The 17,295-nt window shown below is 44.3% G+C and overlaps 1 protein-coding gene across 3 annotated transcripts in view; it reads left to right on the forward strand.

The window, feature by feature from the left end:
* Positions 1–17,295, forward strand: part of GPR108 (G protein-coupled receptor 108) — a 90,588-nt gene that overhangs the window by 17,877 nt on the left and 55,416 nt on the right. For all 3 annotated transcript variants that reach the window (XM_085600428.1, XM_085600430.1, XM_085600429.1), the window contains exons 4-9: positions 1,741–1,820; positions 2,554–2,690; positions 5,287–5,369; positions 5,934–6,026; positions 10,285–10,383; positions 10,866–10,999. In XM_085600428.1, the coding sequence (XP_085456554.1) occupies positions 1,741–1,820; positions 2,554–2,690; positions 5,287–5,369; positions 5,934–6,026; positions 10,285–10,383; positions 10,866–10,999 (626 nt within the window). The remainder of the gene's footprint in view (positions 1–1,740; positions 1,821–2,553; positions 2,691–5,286; positions 5,370–5,933; positions 6,027–10,284; positions 10,384–10,865; positions 11,000–17,295) is intronic.

Here is a 17,295-nt window from a genome sequence, read left to right on the forward strand (position 1 = left end):
CAGTCCACACGCACCGCCAGGCAAATGCCAGTCCACACGCACCGCCAGCCAAGCGCCAGTCCGCATGCACTGCCAGCCAAGTGCTAGTCCACCCACACCACTAGCAATGCGCCAGTGAACACACACCGCCAGCTCAACGCCAGTACACGCAAACTGTCTGCTGATCTCCACTTCACTAACACATAAACTTTCCCTGGTGTCTAGTGGTTTTCTGACCCCCCCTCACCCTTGGGTGCAGATGGATCTAAAAATATGGCTGATGTGGCCCAAGTGGGGGCGGCAGAAAACGGCACCAATATTGCCCCTATAATAGGGAGCAACCATGCCCAAGGGGGCCGCTTCCCGACATATAAAAAAAGAAAAACCCTGGTGTCTAATGGCTTTCTGCCCCCCCCCCCCCCCCCTGTGGCAGATAGGCCTAAAAATAAGGCCGATCTCCTATGCACGTCCCTGACCTGCTATGAGGACTATAACTTGTAGCCTAAAGTTACTTAATGGTACAACGAGAAAATGTCCCAATGGAGAACAATTAAAACAGATAAATCGATGCAAGAATTAATCAGTTGTATCTAAACAAAGTTAAGCACCACCATACAGTCTTTCTAAAAATGGATGTGGCTTTATTTCATCACCACATTGAAGTTAATCAATTTATAAAGTACAAAAAAAAATCCTAAATGAATATTTTTAGAAAAACAGCTGCACAGTGGGGTGAGGTGATGATATTGCATGGGGAAAAACCGTTTTGGGACCCCCCCCTTTTTCTCGACCCGTGCTTCACAAATCACCTCAAATTTTTCAGACAGCAGCTCAACTAACTTGCGTACTAGGCTTCAAAATTTCATTAGGATTCGTCAAACGGCGCCAGAGTTAGCAAAACAAAAAACCCTTCGCCTATGGGGAAAGTTGGTCCTAACTATAACTACATACTGGCTATGGCCAGTAGGAGATGTATATGTGTGTGTGCTAACATGCATTTTGATTGTCATTAAAATCAAAAATAATTTAATTGAAAGGGATTAGATTTAAATGAATAAATAATAAGTAATTCTTTTAGAAAATGGAATATTTAAATATGGGTTTATGATTTGTAATTTTTATGTATATGTAGGTATAGTAATTAGAGTTTTAAGGGTTCAGAAATGGCTATGGTATGGTGGTAGACGGAGTTTTTAAGGCTCAATGATCGGGAATATGTAGGAGCACTAAGAAGATTCTAGGGCTCAGGGATGAGTAGTGTATAGGGGTAATAAATGGTGTTTAGGTTTAAGTGAATAGCATTTTAAAATATTACATTAAAATTAATATATATTAGAACCAATCAAACTAATAAAAGATACAACTGCATCGATAATAAGTGTGTGTGCGTGTACACACCCATACACCCCCACCAAACATAAAGCCACTCCCAATGTAACATTTGATGGAAAGGTATTAGTAATGTAATGACCTTAGATGTGATGATCTGCAAAGTAACAACAGACATTCGATTTCAACCCTTCTGGTCCTGTGCTTTGTTTTCTCTATTATTGGCCATCAAATGCTTTGTCTACTTTTTAGCACAAAATTTATTGCAGTGGGGTTTGTGAGTTTTTTTTTCTTCATCAGCAAGTGTGTTGATTTGATTGGCATGTGAGTAGGTTCTTTTTGACTTTGCTATCATGGATTTATTACTATGTGATTTTCGGTATTGGTTAGGATTTATCTTTCTTCTAATCTTGAGCTTTCCTCTCACCTAAGGAGCAAGTCTCTCTTCGTTGCGTTTTGGATACAGAGCCTGTGGACAAAATGTTCCTCATCCTCAATTTCACACGCAGTTGGTAAGTGCCTGCAGCGGAGCAACTTAAGGAGAGCTGCTACTTGTGGTAGGATTTTTGGGGCACCCCTGGTGCACTTCAAAATGCATCTGTGTGGTTGGGAAACAAATCATTAGTGCTTATGTTGAATTCAGCAAGATTTGTACCTGTGTCAGTGACACATCTACGAGCCCAGGGAGATTTGTTCTGGTTTCAGTGAGCAACTCCTCAGTGCTGGTGTTACTGAGATAGCTGTACTCTTGGTAAATTCCTTGATTAGTATTTCTGAGTCCAGCGGTTAAGGTTAGCTTCTTTTCTTTGTTTTTCCCAATGGAATGATGTTATTGAGAGCACTGAAATCATCACACTTAAGTGAGCTGGTATTGAACTACATATACAATTTCTGTTAGCAAATGAACATCGACTTTGTTGCCTTTATACCATTGTGCTTCAAACATATTGTGAGGTTTGGATGGCCTTTGTAACAAAAGCTGACAGGTTTCATATTCCGAAACCACTCGTTCATCTCCAGGCGAAATCAGATATCTTTGCTACAAGCAAACTTTCCTTTCTAGTGCTCTCCGGTCTTAATATCTAGACTGTCAGTTCAAATATGGCAGACGTATTCACCTCCGGCCTGATGTTTGGACTCTGATCTCACCTTCAGGCCAAGGAGGGACGATTATAAAGGGGGAACCTGTGGCAGAACAGAAGGGGATTGCTTCATTGCTAATTTCTCTTCCTTTTGCTGTCACAGTGTCAATGTTAAGATGTCGGGAAACTTAAAAGACGTGAATGTTTCAGATGCCCTGGGCGATGAAGAAAAGGTGGAATCCCTGAAAACTACAACAGGACATACCAGTCCATCCCTCAGCACAAGTCCATCTAAAACAGGTATGGAATCCAAAAGCTGCTATGTGTGAGGGATCCAAAAACTGGGGGAGATGCTGAATGTGTACCTTGCGCAAGATGCTGAAAGGTATCTGTGTAAGAGAAAAACGTTAAGTGTTCAAAAAATGCTCTGTTTCTCACGGGAAAACTGGACTTAGTGAGATGTAAAGAGAACTGTGAAAGAAATCCCAAACTGTTGAGTTTCATGTAGGTACAGCCACATCTCTACTGGACACAAGCATTACTCTGTGTCTGAGTATCTGTTCTGGGAGACAGAGAAACTAAACAACTGTTCTGGGTGGGCCAGATACAGACAATAATTAGTATGTGTAAGATAAACACCTAGAAACCTTTCTGTATGAAGGATGCCATAAATTGTTCCCAGTACCACATAAGTTGGGTAACAATAAGCATCTTTTTATTGTGCCATGATAACCCTTGAAAGGAACAAGTACACATATTTCCTTATGGGGATGAGGGTATGTATGACAGAGACCAAGAAACAGGTCAGTGCATGAGGACCAATTTGACTCTATATGTGTAACATAGAAAGTGCTGTGTGAGAGAATTAGAAACATGTTGAGGGATAGAGAGACCCAAAATGGGTGTGCAGTGGTTGTTGTGCAAGTGAAAGAGACCTAGACACTGATCTCCTCATAAGATATAGAAAGCATTCCCAGTGAGAGACCCAATTCATCTCTGCAAGTGAGGCTCAGACACGGTTCTTTTTGTGAAACCTAGAGATATTGTGTATGTATGTATGTGCGTGTGTCTGTCTGTTTCCCAAAAAGATTGTGTGCGTGCATGTGCTCAGGTGTGCGTGTACTTGACATTAAGAGGCTGCTCTGTGTGTGAGACCCAGAAACGTCTGTGTGAGACTCTAGGAGCTGCTTTTGTGAGAAACATGCATTCTTTGCCATTGGTGAATGATCTAAAAAATCCTCTCTATGAATGACACCTGTAACACTGCTCTATGTACAAGAGCCAGATTCTGATCTGTGTCTGAGACCCATAAAGCTGATGTGCTTGAGAGAGACCAGATACTGCTTTCCCTGAAGGAAATCCATAACCAGCATCTGCAATGCAATAGGTCTCGCAATTGCGAGATTTTGAGCTGTTAGCATTGTAAATGACAATGCCTTTTATTTATGTGTTTAAAAAACAATACATAAATAAAAGGCATTGTTATTTACAATACCAATAGGTCAAAGTTTAAAAAATGCGAGACGTATTGTATTGCAGATGCTTGTTGTTTACAAGCGCCCCACGCTGCGCTTTCACGTTAAGAGGTCATACCCCTTTCTTTAGACGAGCCGTGTCTAAAGAAAGGTACGCGGCGCTATTAAAACGAAAGCGTGGTATGGGGTGCTTTTACCCAAAAAATCATTTGTTCGTCAAGTTGACAAACAAATGCTTTTTCTTTTTGTAAAAGCGCCCTGTGAAAGCATGCATGGCGTGCTGAATGTTGCAGGAAAGCATGTAGTGCCTGCAGTAGGAGAAACGCATTATAGAAAATAGTGCTTACAGACTAAATAGGATGCACCGTGTAACAACCGAAGTGAAAGTGCCAGTCCTCATGGGAGGTTACAAATGAAGACAAGCCGGTACTAAGGAGGGACTAACAAGCCTATTAACAAATCAGAAGCCTGCATATATGAAGGACAATGACACAAGCCAATGACCCATATGAGCGGAGAGTGGACGGGGCTTCAATTCCATACTCCAATACACCATGCCTCGGAGAGCAGCGCATGCTCTGCCCAGGCCGAACCTAAAAACTGCTGGTCTAACAGAGGCATAGAAGCTGCTTTGTATAAGACTCACAATACTCTGTTTTGGAAACCCAGAAATAAGTTTTGGTCTAAATACCTAATGTGTGTTCTGGCCATTGAGTGTAATGTGTTTTTGAGCTAGGGATGTTATGTGATTGTGAACGTACTGAGTCCCACTCATCCTTGCTCATGGGTCTCCCATCTGATTACGCTAGGCTCTTCTGTGGTAGGAGGCTTGGCAATTTCTTTTCTTGTTCATTGATGTGTTCACTGCTGGCGATTAGCTGTCTGACCTTCCTCCTTTCATCTGTTCATGCCTATTAACTGTTCCTCCTCAGCTAACATGCTTACAGCTGGTTTTGAGCCATTTTCACTCCCTGGTCTCTATATATGGGTACCGTTATTTGTGACCTGTTCCCTTTTCCTTGGTTTGTTCATGTATGCTTGTGGGCGGCTTCTCCTTCCTTGATATGTTTGCAGGTGGCTGTGAACTAGTCTCAGTGTGTTTATGGCTTACTGTGAGTCGTTTTTCAGACTTTTGCATGTTTAAAGTTGTCTGCAAGCTGTTTCTTCTTATCGTGTTTACTGCTACTTGCTGTTTGCCTTTTTCCTTTCTGTAAGTGTTACATTTTGGTAGAGTCGCGTTTCATCATTTGTTAGAAGTTGATTCGCCTTTCTTGAAATGTTAATACCTGCGAGCAGTTTCCCCTTCTTCATGTATTAACAACAGGCCTACTGTGAATATAAGTGCTGTTTCTTTTCTTGTGTTCAATGGTGACTGACATGTTTTTGTCTGTCCCTACACTTTTTTCTCTGGCACATCATAGAATCAGACAAGAAAAAGAAAGCACTATTGCAGAAGAGGGACACAGACATTGGACAGCCAGCACCTGGGGAGAAGACAAAGCAGGTGAGAGATTTATCATAAGCCATTAGGTTGTCATAAGTAGGAGAAATAACCTCTTGTGGTCTTAATTAATCTGAGCTAATGGCCCTTGTAGCCAACTAAGGTTCCCCTTAGTGGGGGTGGTGGGGCTGCCTTGTAGCCTAGACCCCCAGGAACAGCTTTTGGTGCATTTGGTTCTTCTTTTAAGGGTCTGACTGGTGGAGGCAGTGCCTGGGGGAGGCACTGGGGCCCACTGTGGTTGAGGGGCCATGCTCCAGATCATGGCTATTAATTTCTTTTAGTGGCTGCCACTTGTGGCCATGTGGACCTGCGTTGTAAAGCTCCGACACTGCTTGCGGTGTAAGCAGGGCAAGGGCAGGTGGGCAGTTATGCTGTCAATATGGTAAATTGTGATTCATGCTCTAAGGAACAGCTGGCTGTTCTAATGACTGGTTATTCTTACCTTTGCTGAGTTATATTAAAAGCAGTGATCTTGGGTGGTTGCAGGATTTTGACAGTGGGCAGCGAGGGTCTCTGTTTAAACTTTAGTCTCTGTAAAAGGTTCTTGACAAGTTTCTTGCTTTGTAGGTCTCAGCATCGTCCATAGCAGTTAAATCAGATGGGCCTACAAAGGATCTTTGCCTGCCCCTAGAGTCATCACCCCCAGAGTATCGCCTTGGTGTAAGTTCAGGGCTCTGCAACAGGAGGTTTTGTCCTTTTTTTCAACAGTATTGCTGTCTTCCCATTCGGACCTTTCTCTTTCTATTCTTCATTGTCTCTAGCTTAGGCTATTATGTTCTTCTAAAGTTTTCTGTTTTCTGCTTGCGTTCTTTTTGCCCTTTCTCCCTCTTTTCGGATGCTTTCATTTTTCTGCAACTGCTTTTATTTTCCTGGTTGTTTTCTCGTCCCTTCTGTTTTCCAAGGGATTTCCCTTCTCTGCTTTTCCTGTTTTTCAAATTATATTTGTCTTTTCTTTCCTTTTATTCTACAGTGTTAGTTTTCTGCTCTCACTTACTATGAACGCCTTCTTTCATCTGCTTTCTTTTTTTGATTATGATGGCATTGCGCCTCTCTTTCATAGTATTCTACAGAGACAAAGCAAACCACAAGGAGATGATGGATGGAGCACGGAAACATTTTAGACAGTCACCCCCAGACACAGATCTGGGTTGGATCCATCATCATTCTTTAGCTCACTTCACCACCTCAGTTCAGACCCAGCTGTATGCAAATCAGTCTTGACCCTGTGCCTCATGGGAATAGTCCAGCCCGAACTGCCAAGCCAGGTCTTCCTTGAACTGGACACAAGCATCCTGGGGACCGTTTTCTGGGTAACACCCTTCATCAGCCAGGCTAGCATGCATCCAGTGGCAAAGTGAGCAAGGGACCCACGTCTGGGTATACCCTGCCAACTTAGGGCGAACAAAGCAAACCACAAGGAGATGATGGACGGACCGCTGAAACTTTTCAGACACTCACCCCCAGTCACAGATCTGGGTTGAATCCATCATCATTCTTTAGCTCACTTCGCCACCTCAGTTCAGACCCAGCTGTATGCAAATCAGTCTTGACCCTGTGCCTCATGGGAACAGTCCAGCACGAACTGCCAAGCCAGGTCTTCCTTGAACCGGAAACAAGCATCCTGGGACCAGTTTCTGGGTAACACCCTTCATCAGCCAGGCCAGCTTGCATCCAGAGGCAAAGTGAGCAAGGGACCCACGTCTGGGCATACTCTGCCAACTTAGGGTGAACAAGGCAAACCACAAGGAGATGATGGACGGAGTGCTGAAACTTTTCAGACACTCACCCCCAGTCAAAGATCTGGGTTGAATCCATCGTCATTCTTTATCTCCCTTCACCACGTCAGTTCAGACCCAGCTATATACAAATCAGTCTTGACCCTGTGCCTCAAAGGAACAGTCCAGCCCGAACTGCCAAGCCAGGTCGTCCTTCAACCGGAAACAACCATGGGGAGTTGGCCTAATGGCTAGGGTGGGCAACCTCTAATCTGGGAAACTGGGTCCGAGTCTCGGCAATGACGCTGAACATCCTGTGATTCTGGGAAAATCACTTAATCTCCCTGTGCCTAACAAAAATGAATGTGTCCTCATGATATGCAACTGGTGCTATGTAAAGCGCTCTGATACCCGATTCGGGTCAAGTTCGCGCCATATAAAACTGTATAAAAAAAAAAGCATCCTGGGGACCAGTTTCTGGGTAACACCCTTCATCAGCCAGGCTAGCTTGCATCCAGTGGCAACGTGAGAAAGGGACCCACGTCTGGGCATACCCTGCCAACTTCGGGCGAACAAAGCAAATCACAAGTAGATGATGGACTGAGCGCTGAAACTTTTTAGACACTCACCCCCAGTCACAGATCTGGGTTGAATCCATCATCATTCTTTAGCTCACTTCGACCCCTCAGTTCAGACGCAGCTATATGCAAATCAGTCTTGACCCTGTGCCTCATGGGAACAGTCCACCATTAGGGAAGAGGTGTGGCGCAGCGGCCAGGGTGACTGACGCCAGACGCTGGGGATCACGGTTTGATCTCTGGCACCGGTGGCAGGTCAGGCCAGCACCATGTGACTCTGGGCAATAGCTCGCTTAATCTTCCCGACGGCCCCCAGCGCCGGGATGCCTACGGGTAGCTGTGCGCTTTACAAATACTTGATTTACATTTTTTATTTACATTCATTCTTAAGCTCACTTCGCCACCTCAGTTCAGACCCAGCTATATGCATATCAGTCTTGACCCTGTGCCTCATGGGAACAGTCCAGCCCGAACTGCCAAGCCAGTTCTTCCTTGAACCGTAAACAAGCATCCTGGGACCGGTTTCTGGGTAACACCCTTCATCAGCCAGGCTAGCTTGCATCCAGTGGCAAAGTGAGCAAGGGACCCACGTTTGGGCATACCCTGCCATCTTAGGGCAAGCAAAGCAAACCACAAGGAGATGATGTACGAAGTGCTGAAACTTTTCAGACACTCACCCCCAGTCACAGATCTGGGTTGAATTCATCATCATTCTTTAGCTCACTTCGCCACCTCAGTTCAGACTCAGCTATATGCAAATCAATCTTGACCCTGTGCCTCATAAGAACAGTCCAGCCCGAACTGCCAAGCCAGGTCTTCCTGGGACCGGTTTTTGGGTAACACCCTTCATCAGCCAGGCTAGCTTGCATTCACAGAGACATCCTGTCAGATACTGTGGTTAAACATCCGGGAAAAGTCAATTTGGCAATCTTCCCAGATTTGACAAAATCTGGGTTGATATTGAGTCTAGAACATAACCAGTAGGCATTTATGTAGGAGCCGATTACACATGAATTCTGCTCATTCATTCGTTTTGCAGAAATCTATTTACAAATATATATTGTTTACTGAAGTATGTTATAAATACCATTGGGTGAAAAGGAATGGTACCTGTTATGTGCAGCAGTTCCTGAATCGATATCTAAGAGGTATTGTCATGCAAATGTTATCATAATAGTTTGAGTTACTCATAATCGCATTTCCTCTTTAGTATCTGCATTCTGGTAACCAGTGATTAAAGAGCATAATGAATGTACTCCTCAATCAAAATAGAGTATTGCATACTATTTAGTGAGTGAGTGATGTCTATTTGGTGGTTAGTCACATAGAGAGGCAAATTAAGTTTGTGAACAAAGGTTCAGCACACTGGTTGAGGACAGCAATAAATCAATAATTGCCAGTGTCTGTCTGCACTTGGTTAAACTGTGCCGGCATTCTGCTGGCCTATGTGATCATAAGCAGATGATGACACGTTTGTTTCAGCCTATCTCAGGTGGGATCTGCCCTGTTGCCTATTATCAGGGCATGGAAAGGTGTGGTTCAAGCATTGTTTAGCAATTTGATCATGGAACCTTTAAACATTATGGAGTTTTATTTAGAGACGGCAAGCAAGTTGTTGCATCTTATCTTCCTTGCCACTTGTTTCATCCTCCCGCTCACATTTTGTCTTGTGTCTGTCTATTCCCTGGTCTTGTGCCTTACATTTTGCTCCTCCTTTCTCGTGTTTCTTTACTCTACAATGTTGATCTTTGTATCTTTGAATTATAGAGATTGACCTGTGAAGAGAGCTTTCCCGGAGATGTCATGCAGAAGTGCTCTCTTTCAATAAAGTGGCTTATCTCACATCATTGAACCTTTCCAATTGTCTTGGTTACCCAAATTGTCACTCAGAAAATAGGGTCTTCTTGTGTGTGCAAGAATGGAGACCCAGAAGCATGTGAGTATCCTGGCATACTCCTTATAGTAGGACTCCATCGCTTTTATTACCACCTTACTCTACGATGGTTCCGAAATTAGAGAGGGGTATGCCCTACATCTGTATACAGCAAAGGGACTTATAACATGTAAATCCTACACCACACATGCATACAGCTTCTTTGCATGTCTAACATGTGAGGAATGCAAGGGATGCCAGTTATGGGAATTTGACTGAACTTCATCCAGGGAGACTGAGTAGGCATTCCTCTCACAAGGTTCAAGTAAAAAGACCAGTGCCTGTGATTTAGTACTTGCGCTTCCGCCACCAGAGACCTCCAGCTTGGTCAGAGGGGGTAGTAGCGACATTCGCTCAGAACAGATGTACACTTTGGTAAGTGTGCCCCAGTCATTAGAGCTAAGCTTTGATGGCGGTCAGGAAAGTAAAAGTATAAGACCCTCAAGTAGACTCACAAGACTGTTTCGTTTACTGTAGGAATAACAGAGGACTTGTCTGCAAAACGGAACAGGCCAGGGTGGCACAGATTTTTCAAATCATGGAGAGACTTTCATTCCAACACCTTTTTCAGATGAATGAAGTTATTAATGAATTAAATATGTTTTCTGCAGTCGTTAAACATTTGAAATGTGGCAGAACAATAACGCACTCCATGTGATTGCTTTCAGTAATTGTTTTCCTCTCTCCCTCAGTTCCAAGTAGTGTTTGGCTCAAAGGGACAAGGTCTGTACAACTTATACTTCCACAACTGCAACAATCTGCAAATGTCGCCCACCGGGTACAATATCACTGTGAGTATGAACCAGAGTAGAGCATTGTCAGTGTGAGTCAATTTCGGAGATCTTAGATTAGGGTCCCTCTATTCTAAGGTCCTGAACCCTTTGTGGTGGGATGCAGTGGTTGTGGCTACATCTGCAGGACCACTTTCAGTGGTTAGTGAGTGGTATTTTATTGGCGCTCTGTATTTGATTTGAGTCCTGTTGGGGTATTGTCATCTGTTTTGCATATGATGTTTCTCATATGTGCATATAGTGAAGAGTTAATGCTGGGTTCGTGGAAGAAAGGGATTACACTGAATGCTTTGAAGGGTCTATGTTTCAAATAGGCACGGACATGAGCAGGTTGACTGGATCTTTCATTCCTTACCTGTCCTACATTTTGGCTGGGCATTCACCTCAACTAGGTGTGCAGATGATACCTTGGTGTGTACTACCCAGTCGGTGGCTCTATGTGCTTACCTAATTGACATTCTGACCTTCTTTTGGATGTATAGATAGATATCAAGGAAAAGAATCCCAGCGGCTATCTGTCTGCAGCAGAGATCCCCCTATTCAAGCTCTATCTCATCATGGCTGGGTGCTTCTTCACTGCTTCTGTCATCTGGGTCTATATGCTCCACAAGCACAGGTAAGTGAGTCACAAATAGCTTTTTGATATTTCGGTCCTTAGCAGTTGTAAACCAGTCTTCTCCAGTGCAGCCTCCCTTTAACCCAAACAGTGAAGGACCTCATAGATTCAACCAAAATGTGTCTACAGGTCCTGCTAAACTCAGCCATAATCCAACATAAATATGTTGCTTATTTTTAGAGTGCAAACCTAGTAATAAAGCACTGAACATGAATCCGAGAGGAGAGGAACAGTTTAGAAGATTACTGGGGTCAGTTGTGTTTTGGGCTGTGGAACATGTAAATGGCCATGGCTTTGTAATTCATAGTCTTGCATAGATGCATTCCATTTTTTAAATTCGGGCTCACTTAAGACTGCACACGCAGTGTCACTTGTGAGCTCTTTTGTTTTCTATACAGTCGGCTTAATGCCTCACCCTCCCTCTGTCTGTGCTGCATATTTGCCCATTCCCTCTTTCCCTCCTGCTGTCAGTATTGCCTTATCTCCACCCATCCTCATTCCCCCTTGTCCACGTCGATACGGACATGACTGTGCTTTTAGAAAGGTACCATTTGGTCTTCCCCAGACAATTTGATACCTATTATGTCTTTTTTGTTTTTTACCTTAAAAGGAACATCGTAAATATTGTAGCATTGTTATGCGTTGTTGCCTGAAGAATTATGCAGGTATTTCATGCCTTCCATGTAAATAATATTAACAGAAATGCTTTTAAATGTAGTGAAAAACAACCCTCGTAGTGTTTGTGCTGTACCAAACAGTAATAAAGTTAAAATGCAAATCAATAAAAAAAATCCCACAAAAATAAAGCACAATTTAATTAGCAAAATGACACCAACATAACAACAATCCGATAAGGGGAACCAGCTATATGAATTTTTGAAGTGTGAAGTAGGAATAGCACCAAGCACAATGTGCCAGGTGCCAGTGATAGTCAATGGTCACGGTAGACCAGGAGTTAAAGTGTGATTTGACACTTAACTTAATGAAGCGCAAGTCCAATACACAACCAGGTTTGCCTTGGTCAAAGATTTAACCTTCTAACTTTAGACCTTTAAGTCCCAATCCACCACTGGGGTACACTTCTAAAGCCCCTCAGTACCCCATGGGAGGCATTTAGAGATTCACAGGGTAGCAGACAGAGGCCAACACCAGGGTCCAGTTGGCACCAATCAGCTTGCCAGTTGCAGGTAAGTCCTCTTGTAGTTTGTTGTATACCTATAGCTTTAACAGAAAGTCAGCCTTATGACCATTGGATTCCACTTATTTTTTCTGAGTACAAGAGAGAGAGTAGGTTCAGTACTTTAGGGCTCTTCTCAGGTCGCAGACATCAGGCTCAGTCCTCGTCTGATCTTCATCTGGTCCAGTTGTGTTCTGAATTCGGTGCCTGGAAATGCCAAATTTATGCCTGGCACAAGCTAGTAGATGGGAATGACTCTTGGACATACCCTAACCAATGGGCTAAATGTTCCCGGGCCAACCCTACCCACTTTGGGGTTTTTTAAGTGGGCTAAAGTCCTCAAACACACTAAACATGGGCTCTGAAGGCTGGGTGTGTGTGCGCACGTGCAGTGTACTTTGGTAATCCTAGTGTCCTCCCACATCGAATGGTAAGATCAAGTTTGGGGCAGCTACTGTACCCCCATTAAACTCAAGTTTGCCCCCATTGTTATATGTAATCCCAGCAGACCTGTCTAGCAGGATGTGGTATTATTATGTAATCTGGACGCTCACAGGCCCCTCCCTGCATATTCTTTGAGGTTCAGAAGAGTCATCTCTGCTTATTCAGGTCAGCCTATTCCTTGCTCCTGGCAGTCATTTCACACCTATTCAAATGCTAATTACTGGCTGGCAGAAGTGGAAGAGCGAATGCAAATTTAGCCTCCAAGAACTTTAGGGAAGGAAAAAGATAACTTTCTTCAAGTTACTTTTCCTTAATATTTATAAAAATACAACTTCGCCATTTAATAGGATTTTTAATAACTATTAAATAGTTGTTTAATTATTTTTCTAGCTAGTCCTGTTCCTAAAATACAGTTTTAGGATTGTTTTACACTGATTTTCTAAATAAAACAGTTAGGCCTGCCACAGTGAAAAATAGCTTTTGGTTGCTAGTCACTGTAAGGGCAAGTTAACATTACGTTTCTACATGTCCTACTTTTAAATACCATACACCCTGCCTCATGGACGACCAGGCCTACATAGGGGTGCTTATTAATATTTGAATGAGAGGTTTTGACAGGATGAATTGCTGTTTTTACACTGCAAGGCCTGAAGCCAATGTTACTGTAGTGGATGGCACTATAGGTGCAGCAGTCCAATAATCACATTTAACTTACAGTAACATGCAAGTCTCTAGTTTATGATGCAGTAAGTTAAGTATACCAATTAGAAGGATACCAATGTCATCATGTTGAAAGAAGGAGCACAGGCACTATACCAGTGGTTAGCAGGGAAAAAGTGAACAAAGTTCTACAGACAGCAACAAAGTAGGGTTAAGCAAAAGGAAAAAAATAACGGATGACCAAGCAGAAAAGGCAGATTTCCTGCTGCCAGTGTGATAGTTTACAGGTCCGCACCTGACCAAAGAAATTAACACTTTTGGTGCAAAAGACCTAACAAGACATTACAAAAAGTGCATTTGCATACTTCACCATCCTAGCCTGTCTATGAAGGTATGTTTTTATAGAGATTTAAGTCCCTGGCACATAGAAAGAATGAAAATTACAATAGTGAATATTTGTGTATCTCTGACTATCACAGCTCATCTTGTAAACAACATAAAACAATGTTTGTCTTGTCAGTTAATCATTGCCACATGTGCTCCCAATGTCGAAGTTGCCTTTAGCCCTCCCTCCTACTGTAAGTGTTGCCCACTACTCCCCTCCACCCCAGCTGTCCACAGTGCCTTTTCTCCTTCCTTTCCTCCCACTGTCCGTGTTGCCTTGCCGCATCCTATCCTCCCTCCCACATGTCTCCATTGCACGCCACCCACCATTAAAAAAAATCTATGACATGGACACAGCTGGTTGCATCATGGTGCTTTTATAGAGGCTACAAAGTGAAAAGTTAATAAAGTTATACATGACGAGACAACTGTTGTTAAATTCAAACTAAGTAAAAGAATCCTATTGAGGCACACAAAGCTAAACCTTTCATGAGGTAACAGAATACTAGTAAACCACAGTTTAGTTGAATTGAACACTAGCATATAAAAGTGTTGTTGAATCCCAGCTGGGTTGGGACAAAGAGCACTGGCACAGCAAAACGGAGGTTGAGCTGTGGCTGCTCCATCAAGTATGAGAAGGTCACTGAAGATTGGGGGGGGGGGGGGGGGGGCGGCAACGTTTATGGTGTAGGGGCATTTCTATGAATACAAAAAAAACGACTGAACAATAGATCTGTTTAAGGATAATATAGACCTCTGGGCACCAATTGTTATTAATGTTTTGAGGGCGGCCGCCAATACTCATCTGCCCAGGTCATGGAAAGAGTGTGTAATAGTGCCAATTTTTTAAAATAGGTGATAAAACGGGCCTAACCAGTTCCAAGTGGCCCTTGGGTTGACCGACTTGTGGAGACGACATCACCGAGCACACGTGCCTATTCCTATTTCTCAGGGCTCACAGGGTGTTTTCGAGACAGGACTACTTCTTTGCTCCAGCGGGGGAGATCGAACATGTAGAGAAGTTGGAATACTTAGCTAGGGGCATCTCAGATCACTCACCGCTTCTACTAAAGGTTGAGGGGGGGGGGGGGAGTGGCAATCAGGGAGCAAATTGGAGACTGAGTGCATGGGCCTTGAAGGATAAAAGGGACGCTAAAGAACTCAGGGAGGACTCCGAGCTCGATTTTAAGGAAAACGATGGCTCAGTACAGTCGACAGTCACTTTATGGAAAGCATTCAAGGCGCTGATATGGGATAGAACACAAAATATAATTGCCCATAAAAATGGCGGGAAACCCAAGAGATGGAGGCCTTAGAACGCAAGCTGTTGAGTCTTGAAGGAAGTGAACCATCCGCATTGAGTGATCATACCCTTCGCCAAATTGAAATAACTAAAAGGGAGTACCAGGCGCTGGTCACTCAAGAGGCAAAGGCTCACCAACTGGCAGTCCAGCACCGGCTGTACGAGACAGGTTAGGGCGGGTAAAAAACTTGCATGGCTAGGCAGGAAGGAAATGGAGTCGAGATAGGTAATGTCCATTTAAGAACGCAGCCATACTCACACCACACCCCAAGATATAGCGGGGGCTTTTGCCCGGTACTATACAGAACTCTTTGCAGCTAGGCCACAGGTGAGCGAGGCACAAATAACTCACTACCTAGACACATTTGAGCTTCCTGTACTCTCCCAGGAGGAGAGGGACAGGCTTCAAGAAGACATAACGCTCGAAGAAGTAACAGAGGCCATCGGCTGCCAAAAGTCGGGGAAAACCCCGGGTCCAAATGGACTCCTGGCAGAATGTTTTAAACTAAATAGCAGTCTGCTGGCCTCGCATGTACTTAATATGTTTAGGACATGTTATCGGGCACAGCTCTCCTCACATCTCCGCTGATTGTCTTCTTCCTCCCCTGCCTCTCTTTGGAATCTCTGATGACCTGCGTTCGACGGAACCTATCTTAGCGTTGCTGATGCCTCGTTGATTTCTCCGGATGGCTGTCGAGGAGCTGGGCTGAGGTTCCCCCTCCTGACCGTCCCCCTGCCTCCGGGTTCGACTGCTGCTGCTTTCCCTACTGCCAGCCCTCCAGCTTCTCCTCCCATATGATGACTGGGAAACGTAATGTCTTGTTTATTTCTGATATTTGGGGGTGTAGCAGCTATGAGAATTAGGGCACTGCGATTCTTTGAGCTTTGTCATCTACTGTCCAAGCATGGGAGGTGCGCCCTCCGGGTCCACGCTGCTGCCTCCCTTTCACTGGATTGCTTCCCTGGTGCCCGAACAGTCTTCCCTTGTCCTGCGGCAAACGGATCGGTCACTGCTGCCCCCACTGCCCAGAACTTGTGTACGCGGACAGCCCTTTTGTGTTTAGGCATCTACCAGCCCTCCTCCCTCCTTTGATACTCTGGCTACCTCCCCTTCTAATCGGCTCTTTTGGTTTTTGGACTCTGCTCACTTGGTTTTTGGACTTGGTTTCATCTGTACCCGGCCATTTTGGGATTATCTTTTATCGTCACACACGACCTGGATCCGCCATCTTAGCGACCTTTGTCCGTTTCTCCTCCCCGCTGGTCTCCATCTGGGCGACCTCTGAAAGTCTCTCTTTTCCTCTTTTCCGCTGGACTGCTCTCATTTTCGCCCGATTGACCTTCACCTCTAACCCCCCCCCCCCCCTAAGTCTCTTACACCCCTCTCAACTACTATTGTCTCCAATCCCTATTATTGTTGCTGAAATTGCAGATCCCAACCCCGGTTTGTTTATCTCTCACTTTCCTGTCCTGATCTACTTTCCTAACCCTTTTTTACTTCTCCCCCTTACCTTCTTTGAACTTTAGGATGTCCTGTCTCTATTCGTCTTGTGCTAATAATGTCATACTATTGTGTAACGTTATTTAATTATGTGTCTTCATTTGCCTTTCTTTAGTAACTTGTGTTTGTATTGTGTAACACTGTGTGACTTATCCTAATTCCTTGTAACTTGCAACTCGCTGATCCTCTTGTAAAGTGCTCTGATACCTCTGGGTCTAGCCAGCGCTATAAAAAACTCATCAAATAAAGGACGTCAAAAGAGCACGGGACTCTCTCAAAAGACCTCCGAACGGCAGCGGTGGTGGTAATTTACAAAACAGGGAAACCCCGGGACGATTGTGGGTCCTATTGACCCATATCACTGCTAAATATAGAAACAAAGATTCTGGCCACTATCCACACGACGTGCCTCTTGACGGTTATCGCCCCCTACTACACAGAGACCAATCAGGATTTATGCCAAAGCGAGCCACACGCTTTAACCTACGACGACTGGCTACCTGGATGGACACTGTTCGGAACCGAGACAGTCCCCATCTGCTCCTTTCGTTGGATGCTGAGAAGGCGATCTGAAAGAGACACGTTAGTGATAGATTCCTTACCTTAGAATATTCCCCAGGCATCAGTCTGGATCCGGAAAGTTTTCTGCTTAGCAGTACCCCTACGTACCAGTAGGTGGCGCCGTGCGGCTCCGCGCCCGTCACTGGCGTCGTGCACGCCGAGATGACGTCACTGAGGCTACTTAGACGCCACCCATGCGTGCTGATGTCCGTTCTTTCTTTTTCCGCGCCGAAAGCGCAGATCCGGATTGAGCACGTACCCCGGTC

Source organism: Triturus cristatus, chromosome 4_2 (genome assembly GCF_964204655.1).
Source record: "Triturus cristatus chromosome 4_2, aTriCri1.1, whole genome shotgun sequence".
Classification (NCBI taxonomy): Eukaryota; Metazoa; Chordata; class Amphibia; order Caudata; family Salamandridae; genus Triturus; species Triturus cristatus.